At 55.2% G+C, this 13,765-nt stretch overlaps 1 protein-coding gene across 1 annotated transcript; it reads right to left on the bottom strand.

The window, feature by feature from the left end:
- Positions 1-6,810: 6,810 nt before the first annotated feature.
- On the bottom strand, positions 6,811-10,958 carry GCG54_00007781 (Leptomycin B resistance protein pmd1; the record flags this gene model as incomplete). The annotated part of the gene is made up of 3 exons (XM_045407758.1): positions 6,811-9,041; positions 9,089-10,354; positions 10,409-10,958. 3 exons carry the CDS (start codon positions 10,956-10,958, stop codon positions 6,811-6,813), a joined length of 4,047 nt encoding a protein of 1,348 aa, XP_045259493.1.
- Between the last annotated feature and the right edge of the window lie 2,807 nt (positions 10,959-13,765).

Here is a 13,765-nt window from a genome sequence, read left to right on the forward strand (position 1 = left end):
CCAGTCCAAGATTTGACAGCCATGCCGCATACCGCAATTTGGACCCCATCGTCTGAGTCGTCGTCACCCGTTGGCCTGACGTGGCCCGAATAAGGAATTTCAAAATGCCTCTAACCTCGATTCGTCTCAATAAACATTTGCCATGCAGCTGCGGTCATCGCCCGACCGATGCTGCCTACGGGCATGACAAGCCCACGCGATGGCCTCCCTCGTCTCATTCATCCTGGCCGCCAATCCCGTCGAGCCGTTGGGAAGATCTCCAGCCTCCAACCTGCAGCTGTCATTTCGTTGTCATCCTCGTGCCCAATTCAATAACATGCGCCAATGAGGCACCCAAATCAGCCGCCATCGTCAACAATGCCAGAGTCTAGGCCAAGGCCACCGAAAAGATTTGCACTGGAATCGACCAATTCTGCAAGGCGCCAGCCGGGCCGCTGGGAATCCAATCACGTCTTGTGTCTCCAGCTGCTCATTTCCTGCCATGCCGCCCACGCGGGGTCCCTTGCCATCAGCCGCAGTTCATCCACACGCTCATGCGCTGGTCGACTTCACTCCTGCAACGAAGAACCCTACCGTCGTCCCCCGCGCGATCCCCGTCGGAGGGTTGACACGAGCCTTTCGTCTTCGGACGATTACGCCAGAGTAGAGTGTCCCGGCATAGACTTCATCTATCAACAAAGTCAAATACATGGTCCGAGAAAAATGTTCAGCACATCTCCCAATATCGGATGGAGCGGCCCGACTAACAACCACTCAATTCCGATAAACCGTATTCGTCGGCTCCCTGCAGAAAGGATGCTCCCTCCAGCCTTCGAGAAGTCTTCACCGAACCCTCTTTCGACTGTTTACCCTCTGTCGTCAAGGCTCACTACCTATCCGAGGTGGTGTCATGTCAGTTATGTCTCATTTCCCTCGACCCGATACGCCGGTGAGCCCGTCAGGAATGCCATCTCCCGCCGCCGCGTGTCTGACTGCCACACGGCCCTGAAGGAAACGGCCTGTCTTGGTATTGGCCCGCGGCGTCTATGGCTGCCTTTTCCTCATCCACAGCTCGCATTTCTTGAAAGCTCCCAACGCCGTGGCTAGCGCATGGGCGGCGCGAGGTCTATCGATTTGTGGCTTTCGAGGTGCCCTTTTAGTCGACGGGTACCTGCGCCTCCTTGCATACCGCCCGCAAACCGTTCACTTGGGAGATGCTCAGACCTCAACCGGAACCCGACAGGTTTTGTGCGACAACGCCACGGATCGCGTGTGTGTGATGAAGAGTAATGCAGCAAGCTGCTGTCATCAGTGGCCGCGGTATGATATCACTGCCCCTATTCGGGCTATTCGGCTTCAATGGTCTTGCTCTGGTTGCTGGGTCCCCGTCCAGCGACCCGAATTACTGGAGATCGGCAAGAACGGCGCGTTGACTGCGCGTCGACGGCAGCTCGGGCTCGCATATCCTCGTCGAATGTGCTCCACGTCAGCATTCCAACCACGTTGAAAGCACATCATGACCAAACCTAATAAGGCTGTGATCATCGAGTTTCCCCGTGGCTGGACGAGCACAGCTTTCGAGCACAGCTTTCATGGTTCTGTCGAGCTGGGTCTAGACCATATCCCTTTTCCAAGAGTTTGAATTATTGTCCGTCGGCGCGCACAGATGTTCCACAGACATGAGACGACTGAGGCGATGTTGCTCAGCGGCAACCTGATACAGCTTCGCCCTGCTTGTGTACTACTCAATGTATCGTGCAGGTGAGGCTCAAGAATCATAACAATGCTTTTGAGTGACCACATCAAACAAGGTGTGAGTTCACAACACGAAGTCACCGAGACACAGATGCTGGCTAAATCATCCGCCACACTCAGGCGGACGAATTGGGCGGTAAAGTCGGCAGGCCGGCTTGCGGTCCTCCTCGCTGAAACTCAGACAGGTCTCACCCGCATACCTTGTGGGACATGGGCAGATGCGAACGACCTGACGACACGACTTTGACGCCGGCAGTATCCCTTCGAGCAGGGAGGCAATCACGAGATGGCGTTGTCTAAACCTGACCCGAGTGAGGACATGAGCTGCTCCCTGACAACTTCTCCCAAGCTGCCGAGACGAAACAGTCGTTGACTGCCCCGAAAACACTCCGAGCCGTTGCTTCACATCATGTTCTCAACTAATGTTTCAGCCACAACGTGAACACAGGCCGAGTGGCCGCTCAAATGCCATGTCGTCGTCATCGTGTTGCCGAACAACAACAACCGACGGTAGCCCTATGTCCGTCCGTGTAGCGTTGCGATCGCATCCGCGCGGCACCCGTACACAAGGACCGATAGACTCCACGCGAGCTCCGTGTGACGGCCGCGCGTCCGGTTCGAGCGGGGCCCAGTCCGGGCTGTCCCGCCCACAGACCATAAACAACCAAAATATCCCGGACAGCACGCTCCTTGGCATTGCGGCTCTTTGCAAGGGCCTGAGGGGTTCTGGTCCGGACGTGCGCATGTTGTGTTCCAGAAGGACGAAGGATTGACCCGCCCCCACGCCGGTCATCGGTGACGCTGCAGACGCATTGTGTTCCAAAGATAACAACATCGAGCGGGAAGCCTAGCATCAGATCTTGGCGTCCGGATCCCTAATAATCTTGCGCTGGCTCACAAGGCTGATGATGTGGGGGCCTGGAGTCCTTGTTGCTGTAGCACAACACGCTAGAGCGTCCGGGACATGATAAGCAGAACAGGTGAGCACGATTATGATGGTACGGATCGCATGAGACTTTGAATCCCGCATGCCGATGCAATTACCGTGTTCAGTCCCAGAGCGTCTGAGTTGCAGTTGAACAGAAGACCGACCGATTTACTGCATCGTTCGGTTCCCCTGAGAACCCAATGACCGTGAGGTACCGCGCATCCTTTCAGGGGAGAAATACTTGTTCATTCGGGCCACAGTGACATTTTTCAATGGTCAGTGAGGCGTCACGAGCGAACTGTTAACTGAAGTGCCGGCGATATCCAGTCACCCTGGCTTAAGAGGGTCGAGTTGAGGAGGTGACGAGGACCTTAGCTCTCCAGAAAACCTCAGTCTCAACATGACTCGATGTAAAAAGGATTGATTTCAGCCAATTCGCAGGATGTGCCATGCCAATGCAGCTTCTAGCTGGCTTTTCTTTTTCTTTGAGGGCAAAATGTTTGCACGGCAGACTGTCAAGTCGGCATCTCTGCCACGGTCTCAACGTCACTCATGGCGGCTACTCCTCCATACAGGCATGTATACACACAAGTATCATCCAAAGACGATCAGAGACGACGGTGTACTAGTCCCGTCGCGATCAAGTTTCGTTCCTGATGTGTTTAGCGTTTCGTAGCGGATAAGAGAGTCGATCGTTGTGATGGAGATGTCTCACAGAAGAAAGTTCTCTTGCGCAAAGATCATGTTGCTGGTGGCATCAATGTGCCGTCGACCGGAGAGTGTTTATATAGCCAATTCCTGGATGCGCTGTAGACGTGCTCTTCGAAAGTTTGGTACGTGTATATATTTCATTGCGATGGGGTATAGTTGAACCCTCACATCCAGACACAATCGCATGTCGGTCTCAACAAGCTCTTCCATGATTAGATCCCTCAAATAGTGTGTCATGACGGGCGGAGAGCTTGGTTGCGGAGGATCGTGAGAGACATCGTGGGGCTGGCTTATACACTTCTGCATACGTGAAGAACAGAGAGAGACGACGACGACGACGTTGGCGACGACGATGACAACAACTAGGACGACAAGAACCAGGACACTGTTCAGAGCACTTCAGAAGACCTTACAGGGCGGTGTCAAGAAAGCTACGTAAAGATACCTACCCAATGCTCAAAATATGTAAAGACGCCCCGCGACGCCTACCACGACGGCACCCCAGTCTGGTTCACAATCCTCCCTGCATCCCAATCCCTCTCCCCTCCAGCACCTTCCTAACAAGCAAGACTCGGATCCCTCCGCCAAGGTTCGTCGCCAGCTGTCCCGGCGAAACCCCCCAAAACCTTCACCCCGTCCGCCCTCAGCGTCCAGTGCCACGCCAAGACGAGCATGTTCAGCGCCGTCTTGCTGACGCGGTACCCCGTCGGCGCAAAATGGCTTGCCGGCTTCAGCCACCCGGCTACGGGCGCCTTACCGAGCCAGAACTCAAGAAGTAAGTCGGCTGCAAGTGGCCATCGTGTAAGTGGGCGTAAGGATCGGATTTCCAAACTCCGCCGGCTTGGCAAGATAAGGACGCCGGACATACTGCAGGTACGGGCTCGGGATTGACATTGTAGGCCCGTTATGACTTGATATCCCACCGGCACCGTAAGGGGCCAAAGACGCGATTGCTATGAGCAGCTGAAATGAAAAACGGCCAAACCAAGGAAGCCCAGTTGTGGCACGGTGATCCATACATTGTGGTGGCTCTGGGCAGCCTTTGCGGCAGATAAAAGACAAGATGCCATCAACCATGGACATGTTACCGCCATCTTCTGAGGGGGGTCGATTCAGCCTTGAACAGTGGGTATGCGGCGTGGCACATGAACGAAGATACTACAAGCAGTACGAGACGACGACATCAGTATTTGTAGCCGAGCGAGGTGTTCTGGCCGGGGCAAGCTTTCGGGTCATGTCGAAGCAATGATTTCGAACCAGAACTATCAGCGTGAACAACCTTCATCGGTCTCAGACCGGGAAGGCGGTTCTTATATTGTCCTCTCAGACCGCCTAACTGTTGATCTTCCTACTTCCCTTTATACTATCCGCCTCTGAGCAGGGCACTGACGACTTATAAAGCGGATGGTTATGGAGTGGTTCTTTTTGTTACACACAGAAATCTTTCAGTACGCTGCTGAAGTCGTTGGAAATTGCAGACTCGCTTCATACTTAAGCAGCGGCACCCAGCGAAGGGCCCCGTTTTCAATTGAAAGATTGAGCACGTCAGAGCATTGACTGCGGAATAAGATGGCGTAATAACCCCCATATTCAGTCAAAGACGAAGAAGGACGAGTGAGACCCGCCAGGGACCCGGAGCCTCTCCACCTATCACGGGATGATTCCATGGTAACCGTGGAAAGCCGCTCTGTCACGAAAGTCTTCCAGTAACTCTGTCCATTGATTGGTGTTCCGACTAAGGCGAGCTTTTGGGCCATCTTAACGCATTTTATTGCCCACAAAGTTTAGATCCAAGGACCCCGTGCGTCTCGCATGCCGAGAATCGACGGTTGCGTTGACGCGGGTATCTGTAGAATATTTTTGTGCTCCATGAAGAGATATAAAATGGCACCCTTCTGCTTTGTAGGCGATGGACCGAAGGGAATCCCTCCAAGGCCTGAATAAAGTCAGCGCGTCGCACAGACTGAAAGAAGATGCTCATTTTCGCGAGATGTTATTTCACCAGGCGTATATTCTCTCCCTCATCAGCCGGGAACGAAGGAGGAAGAGGGTGTGCAGGGGAAGACTACAGGTACGACACACCAGATCGGCTGCTTTCTGAGCCACAACAAGGAGAGCCATCGGTCTGCTTACCTTCATTTGGGAAAGAACTGTGCGAAAAGACAACAATGTCGGGCCCTCGGTCTCAAACCTTGGCAACACAATTTATACTATCAACTCCCATGGCAGCGAAACCGTGACTTGAAGCCGCCTAGCGGAGTATAAAAGCCAACCAAGAAGCAGCACACCTTTCTACAGTTCAAACGAATTTTACCAAAACCAGAAAGAGTGTCGCGTGGATCTGCGGTAACACCATCCACCCCTCAAACAGACTCGCCCGTCAACCGTCATAGCGTATCGCCCAAGACTCGGGGAACTCTCAGACACCTTTACACAATTCATGAATAACCCACAATGAATACAATCAAGAAACCGCAAGACGACAGGACCAAAGGAAGCCGGCGTCGTCAATTCGACGGTGTCCGTCCGATACCCCAGGTCCACAATGCGTTCTGCATCAGGGTGTTATTTGTCTGACGAGCTTGTAGCCAACTGGGTCCTTTCATTACATTTGCTGGATGTCTTCTCAATGGGTCAGAAGCTGATTTAAATAGGCCATAGAAGTGACTAGCACAACGTCTAATACTCATCAAGCGATTGCAGTTGCTCATAATCACGGATCAACCATGACGAATACGATCGAGAAAGTTTACGACGACGAAAATGAAGGGAGTCGGTGCTTCGGCGGAGCGAGCTGGCCCGTCAAACCCCAGACCGGAGGCCAGTCACCTTGTTGCAAAACGATGGCCTCTCATCTTACCGAACGTCTCTTCCGACTCGGAATATAGATGGTTTATGTACCAAGTAAGGCCGATAGGTGGAAGGCCATCCCGAGCCCACGTACTGGTCTCTGTCAATACATCCCGTCGACGCCTGTCACGAAACATTGCATGTCAGCTAACATTCTTCACAATGCAATAGGAAACACGATAGCATCTTGAATGATTGGGATTATGTCTATCTGACCACCATACAAAGTGGGAGGGGAGTCTACTTTCTCAACCCTAGACCATTAAAAACCAAAGGCTATAGCAAAAACACGTTGAGATCATACATCTCTTTCTTCTCGTGTGATCGTCAACAATAAAAGCCCCTCCTTTTGTGAGCAAAGTGTAGTAGTAGTAATCGTCCCACGATTGAGACAACAGGTATCATGGCCAGTTCTAATCTCCCGCCATCTGCCTCGGAAAATTCAACAAAACGCCAAAACAATGCAGAAATAGACATGGATCGGTTTCTTCGATCCGGATATCTCAGGAGACAACGCGATGGGGACCTCCGCTGGCATATGCACTTTTCTTCTTTTTTCTTTCCTCTCACATTCACACTCTAACCGATCACCGGTTCTTCTCCAGGGACTGGAGGTTGACCAGCTCGGCGTAGCGGCCGTTCTTCTTCATCAGCTCGGCGTGGGTGCCCTGCTCGACGATGCGGCCCTGGTCGAACACGTAGATGATGTCGGCCTTCTGGATAGTGCTCAGACGGTGGGCGACGGCGATGGTCGTGCGGCCCTTGGCGGCCTTGTCGAGGGCGGCCTGCACGACGTGCTCCGATTCGGAGTCGAGCGCCGACGTGGCCTCGTCGAGGAGTAGGATCTTGGGGTCACGGATGAGCGCGCGGGCGATGGCGATGCGCTGCTTCTGGCCACCAGACAGGAGGGCGCCCTTGCTGCCGACGACGGTGTTGAAGCCCTCGGGCAGCGAGACGATGAAGTCGTAGATGTTGGCCTCGCGGCAGGCGTGCTCGATGGCCGCGTCGGTGACCTCGGACGCGGCGCCGAGCAGGATGTTCTCCTTGATCGTGCCCTGGTAGAGGGTAGGCTCCTGGCTGACGAGGGCGATGAAGGAGCGGTACTGGTTGACGTTGAGGGAGCTGATCTCCTTGCCGTCGATGTAGATGCCGCCGGACAGGGGGTCGTAGAAGCGCTCGAGCAGGGCGATGGTGGTCGACTTTCCGCAGCCGGACGCGCCGACGAGAGCGACGTACTGTCCGGGGTGGATCGACAGGTTCAGCCCGCGGAGGACGGGCTGCTCGGGGCGGGTGGGGTAGCGGAAGTGGACGTCGCGGAACTCGATCGTGCCGTCGACGGAGTCGAGGGCGGCGCCGTCCTCGGACCAGGTGTCGATGGTGGGCTTGCGGTCAAAGAGGATCTTCAGCTCGTTGGCAGCCTGGTGCGCCTTGCCCATGTCGGGAGCAAAGGAGAAGATGGAGCCGGCAGACTGGGCGCCGAAGATGACGGCCGAGAAACACACAAAGAACTGGAACATGTTGTACTCGAGGTCGGCGATGAGAGTACCGCCATACCAGAAACCGAGGGCGAAGGCCAGGAACATGAAGGACTGCGAGGCGGCGAAGAGCAAGCTGGACTTGAGGATGGACATCAAACTTGCGCGCTGCTGAACAGCCAACGAAGCCTGGTACTGGCGGATGACGTCCTTCTCGCGAGTGAGCGAGGCGACAGTGCGGATGGCCGAGATGGCCTCGGACGCGTAGCTGGCAGAGTTGGAGTAGGCGGTCTTTGAGCGGCGCTGGAAATGCGCGAGCATCCAGAAACGGAAGAAACCACAGCCGATGAGGATGGGAATCGTCGCTGTGCAGACCAACGCTAGCTTCCACCCGATGGCGATGGCGAGAGCCAGAGCAGCAATCAGAGTGGTAGACACCATGAGCAACGTGCCGAGAGTGACACCGCTGAGTCCGGCAAGATGTGTCGTCTCAGTCGAGAGGAAGGAGGTGAGCGCACCGGCGGTGTTCTCGTCCTTGTCAAAGAAGGAAACGTCCTGGCGAAGCATCGTGCGGAAAGCCCGATCTCTGACGCGGTGAACCAGCCTCTCGGAGCACTTGGCGAACAGGACACCCTGGATGACGAACGCGATGAACTGAACACCAGCGAGCATAAGGTACATGGCGCTCCAAAAGTCGGAATCCTTCTTCATCTGGTGAGCGTTTTCGGGGGTGACAGGGACCGAGAGGGTCATGATCTGCTTGGCGAAGAAGACGGCCTGGGTGGGGTTACCACCACCGCAGATGATGGAGAAGAAGAGACCGACGAGCATCAGGTGCCATTCCTGCTTGTTGAACGAGCCGATGAGCTTGATCAGAGTCCAGAGGCCGTACTTGACCTCGCCGTCTTCCTTCTTGCCCTGAAGAGCAATGCTGGAGAGGGACTTGGTGGTGGAGGTACGCGCGAGCTTGGCGGCAATGTTGTCCTCGGGGTCGGGAACGAAATCGCCCTTCTCGGAAACGCGGGACTTCTTGCGGATGAGCTCGTCGTCTTCAGCATCAATGGCGGCTTCCTCCTCAGCATCCATCTCGTTGACGCGGGCGATGTTCTGGGCGCTGACGAGGTTGTAGTAGGCTCCCTGCTTCTCGAGAAGCTCGTCGTGGGTTCCCTGCTCGACGATTCTTCCGTTGGACATGACGACAATGTTGTGGGCATCCTTGATGGTTGACAGACGGTGGGCAATCGTGATGGTGGTGCGGCCCTCGGAGGCGACCTCGAGAGCTGCCTGGACCACACCCTCAGACTTGGTGTCAAGAGCGGAGGTTGCCTCATCGAGAAGGAGAACTAGGAAAGTTAGTAGAATTCTTTGTCATGAATCCAGGGAAACTTACTCTTGGGGTCAGACACGACGGCTCTGGCGATGGCGATACGCTGCTTCTGGCCGCCAGAGAGCAGGAAACCGCGCTCACCGACGTTGGTCTCGTAACCCTCGGGAAGACCTGTGATGAAGTCGTGGGCATTGGCCATCTTGGCGGCGTTCTCGATCAACTGGCGTTGCTCCGCCTCGCCGGCGTTCTCGTGCTTGGTGCCGATCAGTCCGTACCTGATGTTCTGGTAGATGGTGGTGCCGAAGAGAGTGGGCTCCTGGCTGACAAGAGCCATCTGCTGACGCAGCCAACGCAGGTTCAGGGTGCTGATATCGTGGCCGTCGAGGAACACCTTTCCGCGGACGGGGTCGTAGAAGCGCTCGACGAGACCGACGATGGTACTCTTTCCGGAACCAGACGCACCGACAAGAGCTGTGGTCTTTCCGGCAGGAATGGTGAGGGTAACATCCTCCATAACAGTGACCTCGGGGCGGGACGGGTAGATGTGCTTGATGTTCTCGAGGCGAATCGTACCCTCAAGCTTCTCAATCTTCTCGCCGGCATCGCTGGACGGGTCCAGGGGAGAAACACGGTCGATGGTGTTGTAGATCTTGGCAGCCGCAGCGATGGCGGTGGTGAAGGCCTGGACGTTGGGGGCGACGTTTCCAAGGTTGAAGGCACCGATCATAATGGACATCATGATAATCAGGATGTTGGACAGCTTGATGCCGTCGTCGATGAGAAACTTGCTTCCCTGCCAGAAAGCCAAACCGTAGTTGAGGTACAGAATGGTCATCATGAGAGCAACCATGACACCGATCGTGGCCTTGACCTTGTAGCCGTAAAACTCGGCCTTGGTGAGATGCTCGTCGTACTGCTTCGCCAGGCGGTCCTGGGTGCCAAAGGCCACGGCGTTGCGAATGGAGCTGATGACCTCGTCGGCAAGACTGCCTCCGTGGGCGTAGGACTCGATCGACTGCTTGCTGTACTTGACAATAAAGGATGAAGCACCTCCCATGCTTAGAAGCAGCGCCACAACGGTGGACAGCAGAATGAGCGTGAGCTTCCAGTAGTGGACGAAACCAATGACAAAGGCCGAAATAAAGGTCGCAATTGCGGCCAAGGTCAGGCCGACCTTTTCGGAAATACCGTCCTGGATCAGGTTCGTGTCGGCGGTAATTCGAGTCGTGACCTCTCCAGCGCCCAGCTTGTCGAAGAAGCCAATGTTCTGACGCATGCAGCTCTCGAGATAATGCTCGCGAATCTTGGCGCTAATGTGCTCTCCCGTGTCTGATTCGGCGTGTTAGATATAAGCTTGCATCCTCCCGGTAGGGGTTCACTTACAAATGAAGCCAACGGTGGTGACATACTGCGCCACGAACACACCAATGGCGAGGTAGACAAAGTACAGAACCAAATGGGCCATCTCGCTCTTGAATGTGCTCTTGGCGTCGTCGGTGGGCGGGAATTCGTTGAAGTAGTTCTGGAAGGTGCCCTGCAGGTTTCCGAAAATGACGGTCATGAGCGGCAGGGCGGCGCCCACGGCGATGGACATGAAGGACGAAACGGCGAGGATAATGAGGTCGTTCGTGGAAGAGTAGCGGTACAGGGTGAGCATGCCGGCCTTGATCTCGGGCGTGGTGACCTGGCGCTTGAGGATCGAGGCCTCGTGCTCGGGGAGGTGCTTGTAGGGGTCATCGTTCGGTTCTTTGGGCGCGACGACCTTGGAGTCGGCCTTCTCGAGAGCGACGGACTTGGTCTTGGGCTGGCCAGGCGCATCCACCTCTGTCGACTCGCCGTTGGAGGAGGCTCTATCGGAAGAGTGGCCGCCGTTGCTGGGGGCCTTTTCGACCACCGGCTTCTCGCTGACGGACTTTTCGTTTTCGGGGGCCATGGTGGTGGGTGTGGGCAGCTCCTAGCAGAGCCGAGGAGAGCTACTGTTGGGGGGATTATAAGAGCGCGCTCGTTGCGCGAGAGTGCGCCGCGCGCAAGCTGTGCGGTTGTTTCGTCTGAAGCAGCTTGGGAGGCGCAGGCGTGTTGCGGGCCGAAAGTGGTGATGTCGTCGTCGCGAGTTATGTAAGTAAGGGCAGGCCGAGCTCGAGCTCCGAGTGAGTGGGACGGGACGGCGCTTATCGCATGCGGTTGTTGGTGTTGTTGGCTTGGCGACGGCGCCGAAAGGTTGAATTATTCCTCGCAGATATGCTGCGAAACCCCAGACCAAGTCGGGAAAAAGAAAAGGAAGAAAAAGTGGCAGCAAGAGTGGTGGGAGTGGAAGAGGGCGCGGCGCGGATGGCGAAAGCCAAGAAAAGATTTGCAGCGATCGGGATCGTCCTTGGGGATCAAAGAAGGAACCGCAGCAGGCAAACCAGATCAAATCAGCAGGACGGCCGAGAATGAGAGAAGAGGGAGACGATGTTCGCTATCGGCAAGGTAGGGCGTGTGCCTTCTTCTTCAATCATTAATAAAAACAAGAGGGAAAACAGAGGCGTTTCCACCCGGGGTGCAGGCCAGGATAGGGATTAGTGGTACGGATAGTATGTACTTTCCGTATGGACCTGGATGCGAAGTACGATTAGGCGGAGAGGAAGAAGAGCCCTTGCAACCCTGGCCAGGACAGGACTGGGGTGGGACTTTTGAGATATACCCTGCCGGTGGACGGAGCTGGACTGGGCCGACTTTGGAGTCTTCACCTCACAGGTTAAGTGTTGGACTGGGGTGGACCACCGCGACCCTCCTCGGGTCGGGGCAGCGAGGGACACTCACCCTCGAAGGCCCGGGGTCGACGAGTAGGAAGCCAGCAGCACGGAGACAGAAGGCGGCGGAATGCAGCCGATCCGTAGTCTTGCCCACGCAGTAAATGACCTCGCACTTTCTCAGCTGCCCGAACTGACACTAGCCTCCACTGTTTGCGCCGCAATCCAACAAGAGTCATAGTCGGCCTCGTCATACGGCCATGCAGACGTCGTAACGGTCGTATCTTACTTCTCCTGCCTAGCTGGATGGCTTACCTGGCGGATAGATACACTGGACTACATTTCCAACCTGATGACCCGCTCCGCTGGTTGAGTAAGACTTTGAAGATACGTAAAGAGCAATTACACGTATCCGTACCACCACGGCAGACCGTAAGGCGGAGTTCTGACTGCCTGCCCGGTGAGATAGATGGGGAAGCGATACGCAGTGTGTGATCTGAGGCGCATCCGTTAGCCTCTACAGGACAAGCTATGCGTACTTACTTAGTATCCGTACTTTGCTGCATTCTCCACGTCCGGGGTTGCGAGAAGTGCGAGGACCGGGGCCCGGGATTCAAACGGGCACATTAGCCACGTTGCCCATTGCTTGTCTGTCTGGTTTCCGTCCAACTAGTCGATCTGGGGAAATCATTCTGTACTCTGTATTACCTGCAATTGGTATACATCAACAAAAATACTGAGCATTGTCTTCAGCCGATGTCCATTGTTTGAATTGCCGCCATCTCGCTTGTCTTCCAGGGGCCTAGCTGGGAGAACAACTGCTTGTGACAATTGACAATTGCCCGTTGGGGAGCGTGAGGGTGTGTAGCCACACATGCGACGAAAAAAAAGCCTGGTTCTGGCCCTCCTTCTCCTCCGCCCGTGGGTTGAAAGGTTCGTTGAAGAACAGACGGATTCAAGCTCCGAACATGCTCTGTCACTCGATCCGAGGTCCCAAGCGCAGGCGCCCAGAGACTTGGGTCTTGGACAGTGAACATCCAGGATCAACCACACAAAGCCCGCTCCGCTCCCTCGGACTGTCCTTGCCATCCAGTTTATTTCTTGCTCTCAAAGTATCCGTATGTGACTTGGTGACGCACAGCATGTGGTAGAGTTGGCGGGTACATCTCATTCGGTCATGACAGAAAAGGCGCCCAATAACATCAATTGCAAAACAACAAGAGTGACACAGGAAAAAGTTCCCCCGCCATCATATCATCATCCTCCATTTTTCCTTCCAGAAACAAGCAAAAAGCCACTAAGCCCGTCCCGTCTCGCCGCCCTCGGTACCCCCTTCCCGCCACCCTAGTCGAGTCAGCCAAACTAGCCGCACTCGCTTACCACCTCGCAGCACCGCAGCTGGGGCGGGCTCCTCTCCTCCACGCCTCTGCTAAGCTGAAGCACTGCTTCTTTATTATTCCTGCCCCTCCCTCGGGCTTCTCGACTGCCCCGAAATCCGGTCGTCTTCATTTCCTGCTCTCCCCAGAGCTGGCCCGAAAGATTTCGCTTCCAGAACATCTGCGACAACCGGTGGAGTTTTTCGAATCTGAGATGCGCAAGCAGGTCTCACTCACCCATTCTTCTTACGTTGGCACTGTTGAAAGATGCAACTTGAAAAAAGGGAACACAAATAGAAGAAACCCCCCTGGACTCAAAATCCCCCGGTAACAAGGTCCCTAGCAGCATGCCCGTTTCCCTGCACAACTACAGCAATCGTGCGCCGGCGATAACGTTGCTCTCGGGCCCGACGATGCGGGTGCGCAAAGAAAAGGAGGCTTGCAGGCTGGCACTGGCACCAACAAGTCTAAAAGTTCCAAAGAGAGTCAGACCTGTCGGTGACACCTGCCTGTGCCACCAACGGACAAGACTCCGTCTGGGCGCTGGGCGTTTGGCGCGGTTACCAGCTCTCCTACTCTTCCCGCGTGGCCGTACCATTGCGACGACTATTGCTTCACCATCTGAGAAGAAA

Source organism: Colletotrichum gloeosporioides (assembly GCF_011800055.1).
Source record: "Colletotrichum gloeosporioides strain Lc1 chromosome Unknown consensus_77, whole genome shotgun sequence".
Classification (NCBI taxonomy): Eukaryota; Fungi; Ascomycota; class Sordariomycetes; order Glomerellales; family Glomerellaceae; genus Colletotrichum; species Colletotrichum gloeosporioides.